This window comes from Candoia aspera, chromosome 15 (genome assembly GCF_035149785.1).
Source record: "Candoia aspera isolate rCanAsp1 chromosome 15, rCanAsp1.hap2, whole genome shotgun sequence".
NCBI classification, from domain to species: Eukaryota; Metazoa; Chordata; class Lepidosauria; order Squamata; family Boidae; genus Candoia; species Candoia aspera.
The window spans coordinates 4,222,893-4,248,679 of NC_086167.1; the positions used below are offsets into that span (position 1 = coordinate 4,222,893).

Below are 25,787 nucleotides of genomic sequence, written 5' to 3' on the forward strand. Positions count from 1 at the left end.
TTAAAAAGCATAGCTTAGCATGATGCAATGTATAAACTCAACTTGTTAAAAGAAACTTGATTTAGCATGTGTGTGCACCCAGTCTAAAACTCAGACACACAATGCCACAGTTGAATCATTATCGGTGATTCTATAGGGCTGGCACATTCTGCTGTTTACCACTGTAGCTGCATAAAAAATTATACAGTACTTTAGATCTAACTTTAAATTTTTGGGCAATATATTGGAGGTAATATTTTGATTTGTTGTAATGCTTTCCTGATTTCTTTTAACTGCTTTGGCTGTCCTTCAAAGACAGGTAAGTTAATATAATAAATGTATGTAGTTAGAATATTTTAGTGGCCTAGTATGCCACAGTAAATTAAAAGAGATTCTAGCAGCAGAACTCAAGGGTTGTGCTGTCTACACCATTGATGGCAATTTTATTAGAGGCAGTAAGAAGTCATTCACTTCAGATCCACTGCCATAGGCAGCCAAGCAATTATATGCTCAGCAGTCAGGTGACAAAATGGGCCAATAGGATTCCAAGTTATCCTACAAAGCCACTGTGCTGTTCAGTCTGATTTTTTTTTTGACTACCAGATGATTATTCTTTATTAACTAAGATAATTAGCAACTTTCTTCCTTTCTCTCAAAGATCAGTTCACAATGGAAAAGGCATTTGATTCCTGGGGAGGTGGGAGGAATTGCAATGCAGAATCATTTTAATCAGTGTAGCTATACTCTTGTATCCATAAGAAGAGGCAGATACCCATCTGACTGCCACAGGACATAACCCCAACATGGCACCCTTTAGTATATCATGACACGGTTTCTCTCAGCATGGGTGACTGACCAGATAGCACTTGTGACCAAGGACACGTCCTACTATTTGTGGCACGAGCATTATTACTTGTCTGAAAGTATAAAGAGCTGAGTCCTCGTTCCCCAACTTCAAATATTCTTTACCTTTCAACCAAAACTGTCCCTGCACTCAGTTCTCCTTGTAATATGGGATTCTTATCATGGTTTGGATTGGTTGCAAAATCACCAACTGTAATCTTTGAGGTCCCAGAGGAGAGCAATTGTTAACCCTATTTTTAAACAAGAAAAGGAGGAACAGCCAGGAAATTACACACCTGTCAGTTTAGTGTCTAAAATGGGCAAGGTCCTCAAGCAGATTATTGAACCATCTATTTATGAAACAATTAGGAATGAAACAATTAACCAGAGCTAGAATGTATTTGTCACCAAGTTTTCAAACTAAACATAATTTCTTTTTTGACAGTTACTAATTTAATAGATAAGGCAAATGCCATGATTTGGCTGAATGACTGCACCAAAATAGTGCTCATTAATGGCTCCACTTGTTTGGAGGAAACTACTGAGTGAAGTGCCACAAAGCTCAGTCCTGGGCCCTGTGCTGTTCAACATTTTTATCAATGGCTTGAGTAAGAAATGTGAGGGGACATTTATAAAATTTGCAGATGACACAAAACTGAAAGTATCTGATTATAGAGGAAGGTAAAGGTAAAGGTTTCCCTTGACGTAAAGTCCAGTCGAGTCCGACTCTAGGGGGCGGTGCTCATCTCCGTTTCTAAGCCTTGGAGCCGGCGTTGTCCATAGGACACTTCCGGGTCATGTGGCCAGCATGACTCACGGAACGCCGTTACCTTCCCACCGAAGTGGTACCAATTAATCTACTCACACTTGCATGTTTTCGAACTGCTTGGTGTGCAGGAGCTGGGATTAACAACGGGAGCTCACCCCGCCGCGCGGTTTCGAACCGCCGACCTTCCGATCGACAGCTCAGCGGTTTAACCCGCAGCGCCACCGCGTCCCTGATTATAGAGGAAAGAAAGATTTAAAACAGATCTAAAAAGACTTGAGCGGTGGCCTGAAATGAACTTTGTGAACAGGGGTAATGATGAAGGATTAAAAATTATAAAGTGTTAGAAAAGGCATAAATATAGAATAAGGGAGACCTGACTTGGCAGTTGTACATGCGAAACTGGATTTTCTAGTAGATCACAAGCTGAACCTAAGTCCACAGTGAGATGCATCTGCAAAAAAAGACTATTTTGGAATGTATTAACAAGAGCACAGAGTTCAAATTAACCCATCTACTCTGGCCAGATTAGCCCCATTTAGGATACTATGGATTCCATAGTGTGAAATGGGCACTGATGAACTGGAGCCAGTTTATAGAAGACTAACAAGATGGTGAAGGAACTGGAAGCCATCTCCTATGAGGAATGGTCAAAAAAACTGTATGTTTAACCTGTGGAAGACTGAGAAAAAATAGTAGCTTTTCTTTGGATATCAAAGGATTATCATATGAGAAAGTAGACCTGTTCACTGTCACCCCAAAGAATAGGATTCAAATCAATGGGATGAAACTACAGGGAAGGAAATTCAGGTTAGATATTAGGAGAAATTTCCTGATGGTAAGAGCTATGAACTAGTGAAAAAGGTTGATACCATGAAGTAGCATATTCATTGCAGGTTTTCAAATAAGAGACTTCATAGCTATAGCTCCAAAATAATTTAACGGATCTTCCAGTATGCAGGGGATTGGACTAGAAGAGTTCCAAGACATCTTCTACCTCGATTCTATTCCCTGGACAAAACTTGTAAGATTCTGGTACAGATGATCCAGCATAAGAGTCATTTCAATGTTCCTCAATTTTTACCTGAGAACCTGGCTCAAACCATTTTTTTTTAAAAGAAAAACAATCTTATTACAGATAAGTTTCATCAGCACGTGTTGATTTTACAAAAGCTTCATCTTCTTTTGAGGCATTTTTTAATCAAGCATTAATTTGTCACAGACAACCCATTAAGACTGATGAAGGATTTGCTCTCAATATCATTTTAAAGGCACAAAGAATCAGAGGAAAAATATACTTTAGAAAAGTTCGTAGCACAATATTGACAATTAGGAATAATTACATCCATCAGCAGCATAGGTTGGGATTGGTACGCCATATAAAAACAAGGTGTGACAACTAAGAAGAAAATGTATTTTATCTTTTTTTATGCATAAAATAAAATTAAAAGCAGCATATTTTGTGATCCAAACTGGAAATATTTTCTTCTCCTTTTAAGTCTCCATCTTCATTTCTGTATCAGTCATCATCTGAATAATGTGAATCTTGCACATGAAAGCCAGTTTTACTGTTAGGCAAAGTGAGGCAGTCAACTGAGCTGGCAAATGTTAAGGGTCAACCAGGCTTTGAAAGGTGGAACTTACACTATACTCTTTAGCTTGTGCACCTTCAAGCTCAAGTGCCATAAAGAATTGTCTTGCCAGTATTGAATGAAGACTGAATTGCTAGTCTAGTCAGATTTGCAGTGTGATGAGAAGGAATGCCACCTTATCTTGGCTCTTGCTTCCTTCAGGCAGCAAAATGTCTTGATTTGGTAAAAGCTGAGGGGAAACTGGATTTTCTGGTTAGTCCTACTTTATTTCTATCACAAGAGGAAGAAAGGGTTTTAATAGGGACAATAGTTCTGCTGATTTGAACAGATGGCTTAAGTTGTAGCTTTCTCTAACTTGCAGTTTCTGCAATCCCGTAATCTCTCCATGGAGTTTTTAAAAAATGTTATTTATATCATGTCTGTCTTCCAGGATCTCAAGGCAGCATATTTAACATTCTCTCCTCCCATCTTAAGCAGATCACCCCAAAATAGAAGCTTGAAAGTACAGAAGAGTCTTCTGAGGTATTGCTCAGCTACAGCTCATTAGAGGTTATTGAAAGGAACTTATGTTTGACAAATTTGGTGGAACACGTTGAAGATTTTTAAAGCTTACATTGACCATAAATTGTCCCTGATCCCAGAAATAATCATCTGACACAGGTGAATGCTGAAATTGAAGAATCCTCTGTCCCACCTCAGAGAGCTGTACGGCTTAATCCTCTGAAAATGGCAAGCTTTTCATTCAACTACTTCACACTGTAACTGCCATTCTACCCGATTCAGTTTTTGTTAAGTGTTGATGTTTGGCTAGGATTCCACAGAATTACTGTATCTTCGTTCTTCATTCACCCCATTGTTTTGTATTCTTGTCTACTCTTTACCTATTTTTCTCCAATCTCCATGTCTCAGCAGTCTATTCTGCGAACATTTTTTTTGCTTGCAGTTTTAATAAATATTATTCCACTATTAAACTTCAATATACTTGTAAGTCATATTTTTCACATTGATAAATTTTGTTATATGCCTTTAACTAGGTGTTTTATATTGTATTTTAATTTTTAAAGTTGTTTTGCAAGCCAAAGAACCTCTTATGGGACGTCTGTAAACATTTCCATCCTTTTCTGCTCTCTTCCTGACAAATCCCATCCAGCTCTTGAAATTTGTTTTGAATATTGGCTAAACTGGGAAGTAAAAAAAATAAAATCCCAAGACAACGAAAAGAAAGCACAATTCAAGGATGTCTGCCTCTATTATTTCTGAATGTGTATATTCACAGTTCTGTGCACATATATATGCATGTGTATATATAAATATCTATATTAGCTGTGCACTGTCCTAGTGACTAATATTTTCACAACTATGATTCATCTATTTCAGATAGTCCAGTTTGAAAAAGACACCCCAAATATACTGTTCAGCATTTTTACTTTTGCCTTCCCTCCATTACAGATTTAGGTTTCTCCTTCCCTTTAGCTAGATAATAATTATACAATGCAAATGGTGAATGTTGAGTGGCTTTAAGTTATACAGTATTTGAACAAGATCCTCTAAACGAAACCCAACTTTCTAACCACAGAAGACATATTTACCAGGCATTTAAAGGCATGATAGTAAAACATTCAAAATGATTTTCTTCAGATATTCTAAAATGCTGTACTGATTATAATGTTCCTTGATAAGCGCTCCAATACTATTCTTCTTCTTGCAAAATTAAAATAAATTGGGCATATTTATGTGGGAAAAACAGCATAAAAAACTAGTAAGTTAATGTGTTTTTCCCTACCCACTAAATCAGTTGTGGGAAATCTTTTGACCAACAAAGACAGCATTTAACTTTTAGGGGTAGGGAAATAGTTTGGGGTTGGAGGTGATGGGTTGATCATTAAAAGCAGGTGGCCCAGAATTTTGTATTTTTCCTTAGAGGTCTTTGTGTTTCAAAAATGCTATGGCTATTTTAAGAGTGTTTATATAAAAATCTTGAGTATTTCTTAACTCAAAAGGACAGAAAACTATACCACCAATTTTCAGTAATCCTGATCAGAGGTTGTTCCAGGGGCAATCATCATCATCAAGCCCAAACCCCATCAGGTTAGGCGGCCACATATGGCCCTGAGGACTCAGGTTATCCTCTACAGTAAGTAAAGGTAAAGGTTTCCCTTGACATTAAGTTCAGTCGTGTCCGACTCTAGAGGGTGGTGCTCATCTCCGTTTCAAACCCGAAGAGCCAGCATTTGTCCGTAGACAGTTCCGTGTCATGTGGCCGGCATAACTACACAGAATGCCATAACCTGCCCACCGAAGCGGTACCTATTAATCTACTCACATTGGCATGTTTTCAAACTGCTAGGTTGGCAGGAGCTGGGACTAGCAACGGGAGCTCACCCCATCACGCGGATTCAAACCGCCGACCTTCCGATCGGCAAGCTCAGCGGCTCAGCGGTTTAACCCGCAGCTCTACAGTACTAAATACTAATTTCAGGAAATTGTAATTGAAGAAATAAGGGACATCAAATTTAATTTAAAATGTGCTGAAATTACTCATTTATGGAATTACCAATTGTATTTGAATCTGAATATGTACTATAATCATATTGCTTCCCTGCAAAGAACTGGATAATTAGCGATATTCTGTACTTTTGGATCTCAAGCTGAAAAAAAAAATGGTGAGGGCACAGGAATGTATGATACAGTAGTCAGAACTTGCTTAAAGAAGCTGTCTCTTTTCCTGGATTCAGTAACTGCACAAGCCAGGAAAATGAGGAAAGGCTGAAAGGGTGCGACAAGGTGCTTCACTGGCATGCACGCTGTACTTCCAACATGCATTTTCCTGGCACATGTGATTTAAACATTGAAACATAGATGCCTAAGTGATCTCTTTTCACTGTAGTGGGCAATTAATTGCTGTGTCTGAGAATCTTCTGCCAAGTCTACTTGAGAGCTGAATTAAGAAGTGATTTGAGACCTGTTATTAAAGAGTTTCCAGTCTTTTTTCTTTTGAATGAATCGTGCCATCTGCTGATTAAAGCAGTAACTTATGCTGTCCGCTTTGCTGTTTATTACATATTCATTATAACAAAAAGTTACATGAAAAGCAAACTGGATCTCATGTTCTGTTGCTCAAATTTAAACAGAACCAACATCACCACTCAGCACCTTTGCAATGGAGTAACATTCTAACAGGATGTTCAATTGTTCGTCCCACATGCAAATATCTATAGAGGATGAGTTTAACATGAAATATTCTTCAGTAGAACATGACATCATTCAAGTTAAGAAACACTGAAATATAACAATTAGCACACTTTACTGTGAATCCCTGAACCTGTATATTTATTTATGTGAGAATAGAGGGGTTGAATCCACCAAACCAAAGGATCTCTCAACTTCCTACAGCTGTTGCCATTACTATGCCATAAACATAGAGTACCCATTCAATAAAGGACACAGAAAGTGCCTATCATGATGATACCAAGAACTGACTATATATATGTTAAAGGTAAAGGTTTCCCTTGACGTAAAGTCCAGTCGTGTCCGACTCTAGGGGGCGGTGCTCATCTGTTTCTAAGCCTTTAGAGCCGGCGTTGTCCGCAGACACTTCCGGGTCATGTGGCCAGCATGACTCACGGAACGCCGTTACCTTCCCACCGAAGCGGTACCAATTAATCTACTCACATTTGCATGTTTTCAAACTGCTTGGTGTGCAGGAGCTGGGACTAGCAACGGGAGCTCACCCCGCCGCGCGGTTTCGAACCGCCGACCTTCCGATCGACAGTTCAGCGGTTTAACCTGCAGCGCCACCGCGTCCCATATACGTTATATATGTTACGTGTTATAATTATGGCCAATGACATTAGAATTAATTGAACGTAACAAAACATTTCCACAAAAACAAAGAACAGCCCCTTGACAGCCAAGTCACAAATACTGAAAATTTGTACCTTGTCGCATCTTGGGGTTCGAAAAGTATTCCTTTCCAAGTAGTCTGTATTAAATTAGATGAATTAAATTTGTATACCACCTGATTCCCAATGACCCTCAGCAGTTTACAACAATCAAATGGAGAAATTACAATATAACTAGTAAAAGACTGGCAAATAAACTTGCTCCCACAGCTGTAGTAAAAATGATTAGTCTCATGGCATTTTTAGAGCTACAGTACACTTCATCAAATGTACTAAGGCAGGCATACAAGTTAGAATTGGTCTTTGCAATCCTTTCCTCTCTCTGTGCGCGCCTTGAAGTAATTGTTGACTCCTGGCAACTGCCTGGACAAGTCCCTGCAGTTTTCTTGGCAATTTTTTCAGAAGTGGTTTGCCTGCTTCCTAGGGCTGAGAGGGTACAACTCACTCAACATCACCCTGCTGGCTTTGTGTCTAAGGAGGGACTAGAACTCATGGTCTCCCAGTTTCTAGCTCAGTGTCTTAACCACTACACCAAACTGGCAATCCATTGAGTGAAAGGTCAACTGTGCAAGCACCAAGTCATGTCTGACCCTTTGTGGGGATGTCGTTTTCGTGACGTTTTCTTGGCAGACTATAGCGATCTTGAGGATGACTGACTGACTTCAGTCAAAACATTTTCATACTGGCTTTTTCATAGTGCCATTTCTGATGTTAAGGTTTGCTACTATTTTTCCATAAAGGTTGGCAAGGAAGTACAACAGGGCAGTGTAGATATTCCCCACAGAAAGAAACCAGGCAGAAGTATCAGAGTATCTCAATCATTTTTTGATAATTGACTCTTGGACTGGCTTGATGGAATAGAAATTTGGGACAAAGGATTGATGCAACTGCAGTCTTCTCTGGAGATCCATTTCAGATGAAAGACTTCAGCTCAGTGGCTTGATTGCTGGCTTACAGTATATTGGAAGGCTCCACACTGAACCCCTGGCTATTTTAATACCTATATGCAATCCCTGAGGTTATTTTGTGAAGGGGTTACCATCAATCAATGGCATTCAATTCTGCATCTTCTTTTCATATCGTTTGAAGAACACCGTTGAGGCTCTAAATTATTTTCAAAGTGGAAAGATTTGATGTGGGGAAAAACTGAATTGTAATCCAGACAAGACAATAGAGCTCTCCCTGAAGTTGAAGGTCAGCTTATGTTTGGCATAAACTACTCTTGAAAATGCACATTAGAAAGTTGGATTTTTTTTCCTGGAACTGATCTTAAACCTAGATACATGCATTCTGATAGTAACCAGGAGATCTTTTGCCCTAGTGAGGGGTGTCAGTTTTAACATCAACTTTGACTATGGTTACACAAACTTCAAATACAATACTTGAACAGGGATTCCTTGAAGAATCTTCAGAAATTTAAGTCATCTAAAATATGGAAGTCAGGTCATTACAAATTGCCACACCCAGGAAGCACACAAGTCCCTTGTTTGTACAGCTGCAGTGGTTTCTAATGTGGTACCAAGACTGCCAATGAATAAAGTTTTGTGTGGTTTAGGAGCAGGCCATTAGATAAAGACCATTGTTATCCGCTGGTATCGAAAGAGTACTGTTACACAGACTTTGGAACTCCCTCCAAAGAAAGGTTTGTCTTGATCTATTCCTAAAGGTTTTTCAGAAAATGGAGAAAACCTTTCTTTTCAGGAAGGTATTTGAGTTGTAATTTCTTTAATTACCTTTGATATTTATACATTTTTCTGTTAATGTTTCTTGCCGTTCCAATGATATTTTAAGAAATCTCATATAAACTTGAAACCAGGACATACTCAGGAAAATGAAACTCCTTTTTCAAGTAAATCTGTATTTCTTCCTTTTGTCTTTATTTAATTCATCTTTTCAGGGTACATCTCTCAAGTTCTACACATGCTGATAAGAAGCAGTTACATAAATGATTTAGTCAGAAGAATCAACTTTTGCATTTCCTGTAACACGTTTATAAACCTGTATTTTTAAGAAGTACTATTTTTCATTTTTTATTCATTCATCTTCACAAACAAGGAAAATAGGCCACCAACCCTATTAACCTTGAGGTTTCTTTTCTAATTTGCCCTCTATTGTTCTTACCATTTTGGAAATGGACATCAGCAGCTTGTGTATGTGGCAGAAAACTAATAGAGTTATCATCTGTCCTGCTAAATTCAAACAGAAGACTGCTACTACATTTTAAATTGATTCTTCAAAGCTGTCTCCAAGTGGAATATTGTATACTACCACAGCATAATAAAAAATTCCAAGACTATTATAGGAAAAGTTCCAGTTGGCAAGAAAGTAAATAACATTTATGAATTCTTTCACTGTTGCCCTTTCAAAAACAGATCCCTTAAAAACTACTAACCCACTATTTTAAGTCAACTCCATTTACAACAGATAGGAATACATTACTTTTCAGATCCAGAAACCACCAATCAACCACCATAATTGAGCTGTACCAGAACTACGTTATATTGTTTACCTGCGTGCACTTCAAAATAAATCCCAGACTTTTGGTTAAAATTTTCACTAGCTTCTCAGGTTGAATAACGAAACTTAAGAGAGAAAAAATGCACATTAATGAAACCTCAAAACTATGTGCACAAGCTGAGTATGAGTAGGACAGGACCCAAAAGCTTCAGCTGGGCTTGCCGAGATGTTAAATCCTGATTCAGAATGCCTGTCCTAATAGTATTTCAAGCTGCACGATAACCAACATCAGAGTTCAATATCCAAAATAAACTTTATTGCAAAGCTTTGATTGAACAGATTTATTCATTCTTTCATTCTTCTGAAATGTGCATTTTTAGGTTGCTTCATAAAAATCAAAACAGGTATATTACTAAAAAGGCTTTCAAATACTGTACACATTAGAAACTTCCTGAAAGTGCTTGCAAATCATGACTGTATCCAGTAACTTGCAAACTTTTTCAGCTCTAATGAACAAAAACATTTCCATACTTACTTCTGAGTCTATGTACAGTTGTGTGGCAGCATTAAGTATTAAACTTTCATCATTCTTATATCCAAGGTTTTAACAATGATTTCAATAAAGCAAGATATGAACAATAATTGTTAATTTAAAGGCCTGTTACAGTTTTAACACTCTGATTTGATATTTTAATACTCTCTTCCTGGTGTCTTCATCAAGCATGGTTTATTTAAAACTCACCTCGTTCTTGACAGTAATTATTTCTAAGTTATCAAAATTGTCTGATTTAAAAATGGAATGGAAGCAACAACTTATGCACAAATAGGAGTATTTCTTTTATAGTATATGGAAAAATAAAATTCTTGAACAGATTCATTAATAGAATGACATCAGTTGTGATTTGTTTTTCTGTAAGGTTTTTTTTTCCCCTTAAAATAAACATAATCAACATTGTTCACTTAAAGTATTTGAAAAACCCAGTTTAAGAATTACTAGAGCCTGAATGCAACAGACTGCATGCAGTGGACGGAATTTCCACTGTGATTTGTCATTGCATAACAAATGCCACTACAATGTGCAACAATGCAATTTCCAACATTTGCATTGAAATAACATAAGCAACTTAAATTTTCATGATAATCTCTAATTTAGCAGACATTCCTGAGTAATCAATAGCCCTCTCCCAATCAGCAGGTTAAAATGAGGTTTCGCTATAGTACGATTTGTGCAATTCCCTACACATTTCGCTGATTGCGTGATCCAACAAATGCAGATGGTAAGAAAGAACAAACAAGTGACAGTATTTTTTCATAATATTAATAGTTGTGTGTTAAATTTCCTCGACACACACTATACATACAGTATTGCTCTACTATCACAGAACAGCCCAAAATTAGTTCATAGTAATGCAAAGACTGCTTTAAGATCAAAACAACCGCTATTCTCTTCAGAGCAGTCGCAACACCCTGACCTTTCCTCACACTCTGAATTTATCCCCTCAGGGGGAACTCGGAGAGGGAGAGAACTGCGGAGGAAAACTGCGGTAATTGAAGCCACTTAAATCACACGAGAGAACTCTGCTCTTCCACCCTTGACAACACTCAGGGAAAAGCTATGGGGGGGTGGGGGTTGACCGATGCCAAATACACCTAGAAACAAATACACATTTACATCAAGCCAGGAAGACTTCGACAGGATGATCATTTGCACAAAAGAGTACAGCCAGCTAAGACTAAATTAATTTTTGAAAAATCACGGGAAAGGACAAGGTAGGAGCCAGCCGGCGAGGAAGCGGCGCGCGCCCATCGAAAGAGCACCCCGCCGCCATCTTCGGGTGGAAACGCCGCGCTTTCTGAGGAAAATGGCTCCTTCTTCTTCAGCCGCGGAGGTGCCGCCAACGAGCCGAGCGCGCGCCCGCGCCTCAGGCAGGGGAAGGCGGCGACCGTTGGCGAGGCGGCGGGGGGAGGGGCGCCCGCGTGCCTGCCCTCCCGCCTGACATTTCGGACGTCACAACGACAAACCGCCGTTGCAACCGCCACTCTCCCCTCGGCGAGCGGCGGGATGGGGAAGCGAGAGCGAGCTCCCCACGCGCGTGCGCCAGGCCCACCCTCCCCCCTCCTCTAAACGGTCGCGCCTTACTCATAAATAAGGGGCGGGGGGAGGGGAAAGAGAGGGTAAAGGAGCCTCTCCCCCCCGGCCGCGTCTCGCGGAGCAGAGACGGCGCCCCTCGCTCGGCTGCGGCACCATGGTCTGTTGGCCACCTGACGGCCCTCGCCCAATCGCCGGCGAAGGGCGCCGCCTGGGGTTCTCCGCCTCCTCTTCTCCTCAGCGCTTTGTGTGAGGGAAAGAGAAGCTTCGTGGGTGTGAGGCAGAAGTAGACGGGCGGCGTCGAGGGTCTGGGAGGGGGGACAGAAGACGACCCGAGGCGGCCATTTTCCTGAGCGTGAGAAGGAGAGAGAGAGGGCGAGCCGACGGGATCATCGGCGGTGGAAGAATTGAGGCGGGGGGCGGGTTGGACAGCGAAGGGCCGTGCTGCTGTTGCCTATGAAACTGCCTCTACAGCTCTGCGGAGATAACGGTCGGGGAGGGGGGTAACGAGAACTGGGAGAACCGATGCGCGGGGAAGACTGCTGTGGTCCGGAAGGCGCAAGCCTTGGGATGGGCAAAGGGAGCTCCTGAGAGGAGAGAAGAGGCGGGAGGGGAAGCGCGTTCCCGTTTTTCGCAGAGGAAGGGTCTTGGCGGGAGGAGGGAACTCGTCGCGATCATGGCCTTCGCCAACTACAGCAGCCTGCAGCGCGCCCAGCTCACGTTCGAATATCTGCATACCAACTCGTGAGTAGGACGGGAAGAAGGCTGTGGGTTTCCATGTAGCATTAAGAGATTTCTTTTCTGCTGCTTTGGACCTTGGCAATAGCTGCTACTAATCCAGAAAAAAAGGAAGTAATGAATTCATTGGGTAGAAGCTAATCATCGTCGTGGGCAATGATCAAACGAATGAAATGCAACCCTTCTCGGAATGTCTGGCGCGATTCAGCTTGTTGAAGTTGCCCCCAGCCTAGGATACTCTGGATCTTGAGGAATCTTTTTGGACCCTTAGGTGTGTTTGGCTCAAGTAACAAGGGAAAAAAAAAAGATTTAAAGAAGGTGATGCAATAATGAAACAGGATGTGGAATTGAGAAACAAATCTGATGCAATCTCGGAAGAACTGAAGGGAAGAACGTGCTCCAATAAACGATATAGCTATAAAGTTTTTACTTGATAGCAAAAAAGTGTAGATAATTCTGCAAAGAGATTCAGTATTATGCAAGCACATAATCACTGATCAACCAAGAAACAGATTTTAAATAACAAGTAGGTATTTTCATTGCATTAGAATGAGAAAACATGGATTACTAATTTAGTACCCTATTTTAAAGCTGAAGTTAAATAGAGGATTGAAGATTTTAGTCCACAACACAAATAGCAGTAAGAGTGAAGAGCACTGACTTGCAGAGAAATCTTAACTGCTGCTAATTGAGATAGACTTGATTGGTAAATGGCTATAAGTTCTTAACTGTAACATGCTGCGGAAACCTGTATTTCTACATCTTGTTTTTAGTCAGATTACTTGTTACTGCAAGAAGATACGCCGCTTGCAAGTTTCTAAATACATGTCAAGAAATAATGCATTTTACTTAATGACAATAGATGTCAAGGTGTGACAAAAACTGTTTCCACAATTTATTTGACGATAACAGAAACTACAGAATGTGGCAAGAAACAATATACAACAAAATGGTTGTACGAAGAAAACCATTTAGGATGTGCATTTGTGATGCATAAGAAAGTGAAGCGTGAATTCCTTTAGTTACAGTTTTGAGGGATTCCTCTTGCTTAAAGGAGAAATGGCTGTTAGTAAATAGGCCAGTAATAAGCTCAGCAAGCATGAAAATCATGATAGGAAAGATAGAGATGATGACTAAAAAGTGAAGTTTATTACATCTTGCTATTCTATTGGTGAAAGTCTGCTTAGAACTTTAATTATGACAATGGTTTGCTTCTAGAATGTTCCTTTGTTTCAGTGAAAATACGATTGATAATAGGAAGCTCTGGAATCTTTGATGCATAGATTAGATACTGTGGAACTTTCCATGGCAAAAGCTGCTAAGTAGAAGGCCTGAATTTTAACTAATGGATTTTGGCTAAAGAAGAAAAGGAACTTACTATCTGGGAAGCTACGATAATGTATGAGTTCATGGCCTTGTTCTCTCTTCTAAGAGATGTTCGCATGGTCATGGAGCAACATGAGACTGTATGTTTTTCATTTAATCTTCATAACTCATACTCTTCGTTCCTTGAAATCTAATCAGAATTGGCATATGTTAAAATCAGGATCTGGTTTCTTCATTAGTTTATAGGCTATTTGAAACTTTATGATGTTAGCGTAACGTAGAAACTGCTGAAATTGTACAGTCGTTCAGTCTTGCAGAATGGTACCTGAGCAGTTTAAGGACTAAAATGTGTTGACACTCAGAAACAGGAGGAATTGGATTAGTATGTTTCACTTGACTTGCAGAACGAACACTGAAGATTAAGCATTCAGATTATAGCTATTCTGTAGAATTTAGCAAAGTGCAGCGGTTGATGATTTTGCAAGGAGTTGTTAAAACATCCAGTGATTTCAGTTAATAAGACATTTAACTATTCATAAATGGGTAAGATAACTTGGTTTTAAGGAATGGTGTTTTAGCTTACATTTTGCTACTTGTGGAAGTATAGGATAAATTGAAGCAAGAGGAAATGCATGTGAACAAATGTGAATGTGTAGGCTTTGTAAAAAGGTAAAGACTCTCAAATTGAGTTCAACTTGTGACCGCCTGGTCCATCCGTGTAATTTTCTTGACGATGTGGTCATTTACCATTAGTATTTTATTTCCCGATCTAGCTTAGAACCTGGTAGTTTCCCATGCAAGTACTAACCAGGTCCAGCTTTGCCTAGTTTTTTGAGATAGCCAATATTGCTTGCTGTTGTCACCTGCTGAAACAGGCTTTGTAGTATTACAGTAAAATAAATGAATCTAATCTTCCTTGTCAAATCAGCTGTGTAGGTATTTAATGAATGCATGTGAAGCTGAAAGGGCAGATTAGTGATATAATTTGACATATTCAATTTAATGAAAGTACAGAGATGCCTGCTTAGAGTCATCAAACTTGTACAGATAGTCCTTGCTTAACCATTTGTTTAGTGGTGATTCATACTTAACGATGGTGCTGAAAAAGACGACTTGTGGCCAGTCCTCACATGACTGTCACAGTGTCCCCCCGTCATGTGATCACGATTTGGGCACTTGGCAACTGGTTCACATTTATGAGCATTGCAGCGTCCCATGGTCACATGATCGCCATTTTCAACCTTCCTGGCCAGCTTCTGACAAGCAAAATCAATGGGGAACCATGCGATTCACTTAACCACATGGTTCGCTTAATATCTGCTGTGATTCACTTAACCGCTGCAAAAAAGGTTGGGTCGAATTCGCTTAATGACTGTTTAGCAACCACAATTCTGATCACAGTTCTGGTCATTAAGCAAGGACTTCCTGTATTGATGATGCTGAATTTAATGGAAGTGAATAGGGTTGACTGTTTTCAGTATTTGTTCAGCATGAACAACTGAACGATCAATTGTTCTGAGTATCTTGAGAAACCCTAAATGGGAAGAAAGGATAATAAGCAGGGAAAGCTACCTGAGAACACATAATCAGATTGATATATTAGAGTATATCATGAATTTTCTCAAAAGACAACATACATGATTGTGCTCCGTCATTACCAATTCTATTCTTAGAATAACACAGAATGACAGACTACACTGAAGTGATTCTCCCAAAGTCCACCTGGAAGTTTTGTTAGTAGTGAAACCTTAATAAACGATTGATTAATTTTGATAAAACATGTTAGGCTGTATTATAAGTATATACTATATTTATATATTAAATGAGCAAAGCCTTGTACTATACGAGGCTTGAGTACTGTATATGTTATAATTAACCCTGCAGAGAGGCTGCTTGTTGGTGTCTAATTTTATCCATGATTTAGCAAGTTAATGGTTGTTTAGGTTAAATACAGAAATAGTTTTGAAAGAAAATAAATTTTCATTAACTTAGCACAACAATAGATCTTATATATGAATTAAACTTGGGAGTTGTACACAACTTTCTCCATGTCATGGTGAAGGATGCATTTTACATGCTTGGGATTGTCAAAACATAATAAACATAGAATCTGTTATCTGAGCACTGGACTATATACAATAAGGAAAAAAAGAGAAAAATCCACCGATGACCTAATAAGGCTTGAGAATATTGAGCAACAACATAATACTGATAGATATTTGGGAAAAAGAAAACAAGTTGGAGAAACGGGATGCTATATTCTGGCTAGTCTGGAAATGTAATAGGAGTTTGTTGAAGGTCCTTCTGTTCTAAACATTCTAACAAGTAGCAGGCATACATCTGAAACCCTATATTATAATTATCTTTGTAAATAAGTTATATTTTGATTTATTAACAAAAAGATTGACAAGTTATGAATATTGACTAGTAACTGTACTTAACGAAATATTTGTGGATATTTTTGTTAAGATGGGTATTTATGAAGAAAAAAAATTGTGAAGGAACAATTTTTGGGGGGACATAAGACAGTTCTTTAATAAAGCTAAATAACTGGAACTCACAACAGTTAGGGCACAACAGATTTGAAAACTCATGTACCATATTGATGAGGAAAGCTCCATCTTTCTCACATCCTTCCCTACCGGTTTTGTCTTGCCTCTTCCACTTTAAAGATTCAATGGCTATTACTATCTGTAGATTGGTAGAAAAATCTGTTCAGAATCTTTGGTTTAGTTTTCTTTTGATCTGGAGATTTCTCTTGGTTTTGTTGTGGAAAGATAGATGTTGGGAAGTCCATCTTCCAGTTCCCTCTTTCCCAGATTCTCTCAGATGCTACCCATTTTCAGTAGGTCCTTCTGGAGATTCCACAATTATCCACAAAGTTCAGTAATAATTGGCAAAAATGTTTTATACCACAATTCTTTTGCAATAAAAATAATATTGCAACTTTGAAGAAAATTGAGAACATCCAGATGATAAGTAATTCAGACCCAATGGAAATTGGAAAATAGTTTATATCTTTCTGAAGTAAGATTTCTGTACATAATTACCAATGGATCTTGATTCTTCGGATTTGATCCAACTATTGATCATTACTGTTGATCACAAAGTTACCATTTTACAGTAAAAAATATCCTATTTTTACTTAGAATTACTAATTAGTATATGATATCAAAAGTCAAATTACATTGTTTGGTTCAATTATGTTTTCACTGATATCTAAGTTACAGAAAAAGTATAAAATTTATAATATGAATTGTCTTACCTACCTTCAAACTTTCCCATATTACATATGGAGCATGTAAAACTATTTTTTTTCTGCAGAGGAAGCAATACTGGAGTTTCAAACTGTCTGAACAGTGCATGTGTCTCCTAGTTGATGCAGTGTGAACAGTAGCAAGTTCAGGTAGCTTCTGGATTAGAGATCTTAGCTTGCATAGAACAGTATGAGCATAGAACAGTATGAGTTGGTCTGTGATTGCCAAATGTGTCAAAATATATTGGTACTGTTTTCATTGTTACCAGTGAATACCGGTGCAACTATGGCTGATAGTCTACACCTTCTGTGTCTACTTGAAAACACATCATGAAAACATCAGTTGACCAAAGACATGTTAGCCTGAAGAGGTCAATGTATGTGAGAAGGTGGCCTGACCTGCTGGAATGGAATTGATAAATACATGCAGAGAACTGAAAATACAGAATTAATGAGAAATTTATGGAAGTAAGAATTTACTGTTGTGGATTTAGAGAAAGCATATTTTGGAATCAGGGTTAAACCATAGAATGTTTTGCATTGATACATGTTGAAAGGATGGGTTGCTGAATGCAGTAAGTGGTATGTGATGGAAATAAAATGTGTGAGGATAAATGGAATGCTTAGCAAGTGGTTCCATCTTGGGCAGGGAATGTCAAGAATATGTGATATCCCCTCGGTTTAGAGTATTCATGTATGCGTATGTGTTTCCAATATATATGGAATGCTTGTGATGTTAGAGATGTTTGAGTTTGTAAGTGGGTGTGTATTTTTCTATGCAAGTAAGTGATGGAGGAATTGTGAGGTCATCAGCAGTCAAGCTCAACTTGAAGGAGACTTTACCTTTTAATTGGTGGCTATCCTTACATTTGGTCTTGGCAAGATTCACAATTTATTCATCCTGATAATCTTCCTCTGAGTTCCAATATAACATCCTATTTGTGGTTTGCATGATTTCATATATATCTTGCTTTCATTACTTACATGAGTTCTAACCACCTTTTCCAGCTCTTCACTACTCTGTTTTAGATGTAGTGGCCAGAATGATACAGATACAGATATATTCATTGACTTGTCCAAGTTCTATTTCTTGAACAGTCTCCTACCAGCATAATGTATGTGTAAATCATATCTTTTTTTCTTCCATTGATATACATATTTTTCCCCGATGTTTATCTTTTATTTTAAGCTCTACATGCCCAATGAGAGTGAGCCTCTTGGAGCTCTTTATAATCCATATTTGATTTTGCAGCTCTGCCTAAAAGTCATTTCTATGGCCTGTTCAAAAATCTATAGGATTACTGTGACAGCATTTAAGCTTAGCAGATGCCTTGCTGATTCCTCTTCATATTTCTTCTATGTGCATATACCATAGAATGGATATTAAATTGGTGTGAAAATGTCTATAACCCACCCTTTATTCTTACTAAATATTGGAGGTTTTATTTTCCAGCCCTTGAGAAATTTGCATGTTTTTCTTAGAAATCAGTACATTCATATTTGAGTTCTTTAAGAAACCTAATATGGTTAGTCTTGGAAGTTAGTGTTTGCTGTTTTTTAATAGTCAAGCTTGTAATATTCTTGTTATTACTGTTAGTCCATCTGATTCTTCTCTTGGAAAACAAGCTCAGGAAGAAGGATCTGTCTTAGGTCCTCAAAAGGGAAGACAGATATGAGACTGCTAGTTTGAAAAAGCCTTTGAAACCAACCTCTTGCTCAGTGCAAATATCCAAATTAAAACATCCTAGAGAGACAGTTCAGTAACGACTCAAACAATACAGTGAAGGGTAGTTCATTATCTTCATTCTGTTGTCTCTTGCTATTATGGATGTTTTTCGTAGCATTCTAACAGAACCTGCCTTCCTTTAACTTAAGACCATTATTATATGCCCTCTACTTGACAATGACAGATAACAGATAACAGTTTGTGGCCCTCTTCTGTATGATACCCCTTCAGGTGTTTGATAACTACTGTATCTCATTTTAGTTGTTAGTACAGAACACAGGAGATTGTCTTATACTTTCTCTGACCTTGCTCGTTAACCATTCTAGCATTGATTTGCTCTTGGCAACACCTTTATGGAGTATTTCATTTCACTTACTGTACTTTTGAATAACCTACAAACATTCTGGAGAGATTTGTCCTTTCAACCTTTTTAAACTATCCTTTGTGTTTTGGGGAAACTTGCTCTTTTGTTGTGAACGGCAATATGACTATTAGGATTCTTTCAAGAGTCACATCATCTGTTGAATGGCATGTTGGTGCCACATTGCAAAGGCTGTGTCATTTTAGAAAACTTCATAGACTAGGTGGGTGACTCAGTGGCTCACATGAGTGGAACTCACATTCAAGTTAGTATTCCAGTTTTATAAAATTGCCTTATCAAAGTGGTATGTCTTTTAAAAATACAGAAGCAGTAAAGGTGGTTAAAATAATGTAATCACATATTTTTCTTGAAGGGAGTGGTTAATATGGGTATTATTTTGGAGATTATTGTATTACAGGATAAGAAAAGTAAAATGATGGGATTCTACCTAATGAATTAGCATTGAGTTGCTACAAGTGCAGATTTAAGGTTTTTTGATTTCTGGATTAGGAGTAGTTGTTAACATGGATTTCTGGACATTTGGATCACCAAAAGGATGCAGAATTACCTACAAACGGATCTATGAAATTAGGAAATCCACTTTTATAGAAAAGAAACCTCTTAATGCTACATATATCACATGTCAGTAACTATTTCAATTATGTTAGCTTTTTAAAAATTGAATGGTTAATAGTTTACACATAATCCTTTTGGAGAAAGTCTTTGTTTTGTTATTCAAGTTTTAATTACGCTTTTTGTAATTGCTGAAATTGTGCTTCTCCAGTGACTTGTCTTCTTTTAAGTAAATATAGAATATGCTGCCATCCTAGTTTGTTTTAGAAATTTGTTTTGTTATGAGGGACAATTTTATGTAATCATTTCTTTTCTGGGTTGCACTAAGAACCTGTTACAAATTAGATAGGTCAGTAATGTATATGTATGCTACTTCCCAGATTCAAAGGGTTTTTACTGACTCTGTTTGACATTGCAGAACCACACATGAATTCTTGTTTGGAGCCCTTGCTGAGCTTGTAGATAATGCGAGGTAATGTACTTAAGACAATAACTTCCTAGGTTTGGGGGGGGGGTTTAGTTGCATTATTCAGTTAGTTTACCCAATTTGGTCAGTTTACACAGTTTGAGATGCTTAAATTGCACTGGATTAATCTATCAGTTTAGCTTTTGCTTTCAATTTGTTTAATTAATTATTTATTTTATTTATATTTCAAATTTTATCACCGATTTCCCTCAAAAAATAATTGTACTTATAAAGAAATTTGAATTTAGGGATTTCTTTTAAAAATACTTCCACATACCCTATTCTGGAAATATTTATTAAATAATGCTTTTATTGAATTTTGTTCAATGCTATTTTACATCAGCTTATTAAATGGAAAATAACACATCCAAAGACACCTTATGTGGTATTTGACCCACTCCTGGAATGACTCTATACCCATGTGATGGTATAACTTTGTGTCCTTTTAGCAGCTGTGCTGATGTTATTTCCATCGCAGTTGCAATTCAACAGAAATTGATTCCAATAGAATTACTCAGTGCTAGGTGGAGCTTTTTGGCAGGCTGTTTTCTTTTGGCAGGATCTCTTGTTTCATGCTGGTTCAGAGGTAAAGCCATCATACTTAAATGTTTTCTTACTTACTCACTCTAATATAGTGAGCAGAGGAATGTAGTGGTGTATCAGCTATGTGGCTGCCTCCTCACAAACAGTAAACTGTTGTAAATGCCAAACTGACTATGGATGGAGTGCCAAGGTGGTTAGATGCCTGTTTCTGCACTGTAGTGTTGATCAGCTGATGGATGCATAGATGCATCCTGTTTGCCTTCTCCACATTTTGAAATTGGCAGTGATAGTGCTGAGTTGGCTTGAAATAGTTCTTTGAGGGTGGGGGAATCAAAACTGGTACTGTAGTGTGGAAGGGAATAGACTATAATGAGGAAGTCCTGACCATTCATTTGATTAAAATTTTTGAAGGAGACAATCATAGAAATAGTGCTTGATTGCTGGAAAACAATAAAAATAAATTCCTAACTTAGAAGGGTAGTTTTTAAACAATGTTTATATGGAATTGTGAAGGCGAAAACTCATAATTTTATTTCAGCCAATTACATTTTTAATTTAGACAGTTACATTTGTAGGTCATCAATTCAGTTTATTACAGACATTTACAAGAATATTAAAGTCTATAGAGGAAAAAAGCATGCTTTATAGCTAAATTTGAGGTATTCCAGTTTGAAACAATTATTTGCATTCAAAATTGGCTGTTAATGAATCAATTGAATTAAATGAATCAATTTCGAACAAAACAAAATGGATAAAAAGGTACCAACTCCTGTGAATGTGATTAAAATTGCATTGGTCACAGAATTTTAAAAAACTGTACAATCTTGACTACCTTATGCCAGTTAGCTCCCTGGCTTATCTGTCTCTGAAAAAAATACCAGTTTCCTCTTTTTTGCTCTTATTTTCATCTGCGATACATGGATTTTAAAGCACCTTGTTATGGGGTACAAATAGTGCTTAAAGAACAGATACAAGTAACTTACAACCCCTCTGTCAGGTGTGATAGATGATGCTCAACTAAATGTTTTTACCAATTCCTTGTTGTTTTGTAGAGATGCAAATGCCACAAGAATAGATATCTTTACTGGTAAGTTAAGTTCTTCTTTTCCTTGTAGCTTGCCAGTTATTCATAGAAGATAGAAGGCTGACTGGAAAGTGGAGTGGGTGGAATATTTAAACACAAAGAATATGTACATATTTAATGAGAACTAAAAAAGAACTAAATGGTTTTTCCGCTTGCTGATTTCATGTCCAGTCTCTAATGAAAGCTTTAAAGAAGTTTTTCTCATTTATTTCATTAGTTCTTGAACCTGTTCTACCAATGATATATGACATAATATACGATAAAACAGTTTGATCATTGGCTTTGCTAATGCCTTAACATGGATTAAAGCAACTTGTATTTTCCTCATATAAGAATACTCCTAAAGTTACTTGTATTGGAGAGAAGAATTTAAGTTGCAGTCTAAAATTGTATTAAGTCAGATGTGTTCAATCAGACTCATGTGATGTATTGGCTATTAGCTCAATTAAAATTTAAATCTTTTGCAATATGTTACACTAAAAATTATAAATTATAAAAAATATAAATGTACACACTTCAGACAAAAATCTAGGTTTTCCTGAACTAAGGAAGAATATGCATGAATACTTTTTAAATCATTTAAAAAACTTTGAGTCTGTATTATTTATTTTAGGTTTTCAGTATTATGAGTTACAGAGGATGAAAGCTCTTAGAGAAATATTAGACCTTTAATATTTACCTTCTCCTGGAGAAACCCCCAAGCAGCTATTATACAGAGGTATTAATTGGGTATGAAACTTGCTTAGCAAAAATGGAGAAGAAACATAGAGCATTTCTTTGAACGTATTGGTTATGTCATACTCAAAATTAGCTTGAGTCATAGAAAGCAAAGAGTGAAGAGTGAGGTTGAATGGGCCTTGAGAAGCATTGCTAATAACAAGGCAGCAGGAGATGATGCTGTCAAAGTAATACATGCTATATGCCAGCAAATTTGGAAAACACAAGAATGGCTATCAGATTGGAAAAAATCAACTTATATCCCCATACCAAAAAAGGGAAACACTAAAGAATGTTCAAACTATCGAACAGTGGCATTTATTTCACATGCCAGTAAGGTAATGCTCAAGATCCTGCAAGGTAGACTTCAGCAATTCATGGAGCGAGAATTGCCAGATGTACAAGCTTTTTTTAGAAAAGGCAGAGGAACTAGGGACCAAATTGCTAATATCTGCTGGATAATGTAGCCAGGGAGTTTCAGAAAAAAATCGGTTTCTGTTTTATTGATGATTATTCTAAAGCCTTTGACTATGTGGACCATAACAAATTGTGGCAAGTGAGACATAGACGAAGGAGAAAGCGAGCTGGAATTTTGGTAAGACTGAGAAAGCAACAAACTAGAACTCCTCTCCCCTCAATATATTTAATAAATATTCACTCACTAGGTAACAAAATGGATGAGCTGCTCATTTTAAATTGGAACAATCCTGACTTTTCAAATGCTGCAGCCCTTTGCTTTACTGAAACGTGGCTTAATCACTTGATGGAGGATAGATTTTTACAACTCCCAGGCTTTCATCTTTATAGAGGAGATCGAGTTATAGAGTCATTGGGCAAACACAGGGGAGGTGGAATTTGTTTTTATGTTAACATTCGTTGGTGTAAAGATGTTAAAATCCTGCATAACTCTTGCAGCATGCACTTAGAGACTTTAGTTATTAATTGCAAACCACACTATGCTCCACATGAATTTTCTTCATTTATCTTGATTGGAGTTTATATACCTCCTGCTTCCTCAAATAGTGCAATACAGACTCTAGCAGACAAGATAATTGGGATAGAACAGAAGTATCCAGACTCTTTACTCATTGTCTTAGGAGATTTTAATAGTACTAATCTTACACAGGAGTTGCCCAGATATATACAACATGTTAGTTGTCCTACTAGAGGCAAGAACATATTGGACCATTGTTACACTATACTAAAAGGAGCTTACCGCTCTATACCATGTGCAGCAATTGGATTGTCTGATTGTATGATCTATCTCATCCCCACCTATAGGCAGAGACTTAAAACTGCAAAGCCTGTGATAAAATCGGTGGATATGGTCTGATAATGCTAAGTTAAATCTACAGGCCTGCTTAGAGTGCACAGTCTGGAATGTTTTTGAAGCTGCCTCAGCAGATCTGGATGAGTATACTGATACTGTGACATTCATACATTAGCTTCTGTGAGGGCATATGTGTGCCCACCAAGAACATACACATATATAACAACAATAAGCTGTGGTTTACAGCAAAGCTTAAGCAGCTGTGTCGTGACAAGGAGGAGGCCTATAGGAATGGGGATAGGATTATGTATAATCGGGCCAGAAATGTACTTACGAGAGAGATTAAGGCAGCAAAGAGGAATTATTCAGAAAAGCTGAAAAATCAGTTTTCAGCAAACGATCCTGCAACTGTATGGAAAAGCCTGAAGAATATCATTGGCTTTAATAATCCATCTTTCCTGAATGATGAGGGTTGTCAATTGGCAGACCTTAATATGTTTTATTGCAGGTTTGAGAAGGAACAACTGTTACCTGCTGCTACCAAATGTACTTCAGACACATCTGCTGCTACCAACTGTATTTCAGATACGTTATCAGCACCAAATTTCTCTATACCCATTCCCAATTCCTTAGGCTCCTCACCTCTGGTGATCTTGGAAAAAGAAGTGCGAGATTTATTTCAAAAACAAGATCAGAAAAGCTCCAGGCCCAGATGGTGTGACTCCCTCCTGTCTGAGAGCTTGTGTGGAACAACTGGCCCCTATTTTTACACACATTTCTAATAAATCGTTGGAGATGTGTTATGTTCCTTCTTGTTTTAAAAGCTCTACAATTATTCCAGTTCCTAAGAATTCTTCCATCAGTGAGTTGAATGACTACAGACCTGTTGCATTGACGTCTGTAGTTATGAAGACCTTTGAGAGGTTAGTGCTGACTCATCTGAAAGCTATCACGGATCCTCTGCTGGATCCATTGCAGTTTGCTTATAGAGGAAACAGAGCAGATGATGCTGTCAACATGGCTTTACACTATATTCTGCAACATCTTGAATCTCCAGAGTCTTACGTACGAATCCTTTTTGTGGACTTTAGCTCAGCGTTCAATACTATTATTCCAGGAATTCTTTATAACAAACTGATCCAGCTTACTGTGCCTCACCTTACCTGTAGGTGGATAATCAGTTTTCTAACAGGAAACAGCATGTGAGGTTAGGCAAAACTATATCCAGTATTCAGTCAATTAGCACAGGTGCCCCTCAGGGATGTGGGCTCTCCCTGTTGCTTTTCTTCCTCTGTACAAATGACTGTATTTCAAAAGATTCTTCTGTTCTGAAATTTGCAGATGACACAACTGTTACTGGTCTCATTTGGAATAGTGATGAGTCAGCATATAGACGGGAGGTACAACTGGCCCTGCGGTGTAGTTATAACAACTTGAAACTGAATACGCTCAAAACTGTAGAGATGGTTGTGGATTTTAGAAAGAATCCTTCTAACTACCCTCTTACTATATTTGATAGCCCAGTATTAATAGTAGAGTCCTTTAAGTTCTTGGGCTCCATAATTTCTCAAGACCTGAAATGGACCCTTAACATCAGAACATCATCAAAGAGGCACAACAAAGTATGTTCTTTCTGCGTCAACATAGGAAGTTTAATCTATCTCAGGAGCTTTTGGTACAGTTCTACAGAGGAATTATTGAATTTGTTATTTGTTCTTCTATAACTGTCTGGTTTGGTTCTGCAACCAAGCAGGACAAATATAGACTTCAACGGATAGTTAAGTCTGTAGAAAGAATTATTGCAATCCGCCTGCCTTCTATAGAAGACCTGTATATTTTAAGGGTCAAAAGGAGGGCAGAGAAGATACCTGCAGACCCTTCGCATCCTGGACATAAACTGTTTCAACTTCTACCATCAGGACGGCGCTACAGAGCACCATATGTCAAAACATCTAGACATCGAAACAGTTTTTTTCTTCATGCCATTGCTCTGTTGAACTCCTAATTAATGTAGCCTGATATAATGATTGACAATGTATGGTAAGACATGACTGCTGGGATGTGACCGGTAATGCTCTGTTGGATGTGAACATATGTTG

At 37.9% G+C, this 25,787-nt stretch overlaps 2 protein-coding genes across 2 annotated transcripts in view; both read left to right on the forward strand.

The window, feature by feature from the left end:
- Positions 1 to 11,628: 11,628 nt before the first annotated feature.
- The window catches only part of PES1 (pescadillo ribosomal biogenesis factor 1), a 426,838-nt gene continuing 412,679 nt past the window's right edge, over positions 11,629 to 25,787 (forward strand). The window contains exon 1 of the mRNA XM_063315273.1: positions 11,629 to 11,632. The gene's annotated coding sequence lies outside the window, so the exon portion shown is untranslated. The remainder of the gene's footprint in view (positions 11,633 to 25,787) is intronic.
- MORC2 (MORC family CW-type zinc finger 2) overlaps positions 11,952 to 25,787 on the forward strand; it is an 84,376-nt gene continuing 70,540 nt past the window's right edge. Inside the window, exons 1-3 of the mRNA XM_063315279.1 lie at positions 11,952 to 12,372; positions 20,027 to 20,080; positions 21,670 to 21,704. Of these exons, the coding sequence (XP_063171349.1) occupies positions 12,305 to 12,372; positions 20,027 to 20,080; positions 21,670 to 21,704 (157 nt within the window). The 5' untranslated portion in view covers positions 11,952 to 12,304. The remainder of the gene's footprint in view (positions 12,373 to 20,026; positions 20,081 to 21,669; positions 21,705 to 25,787) is intronic.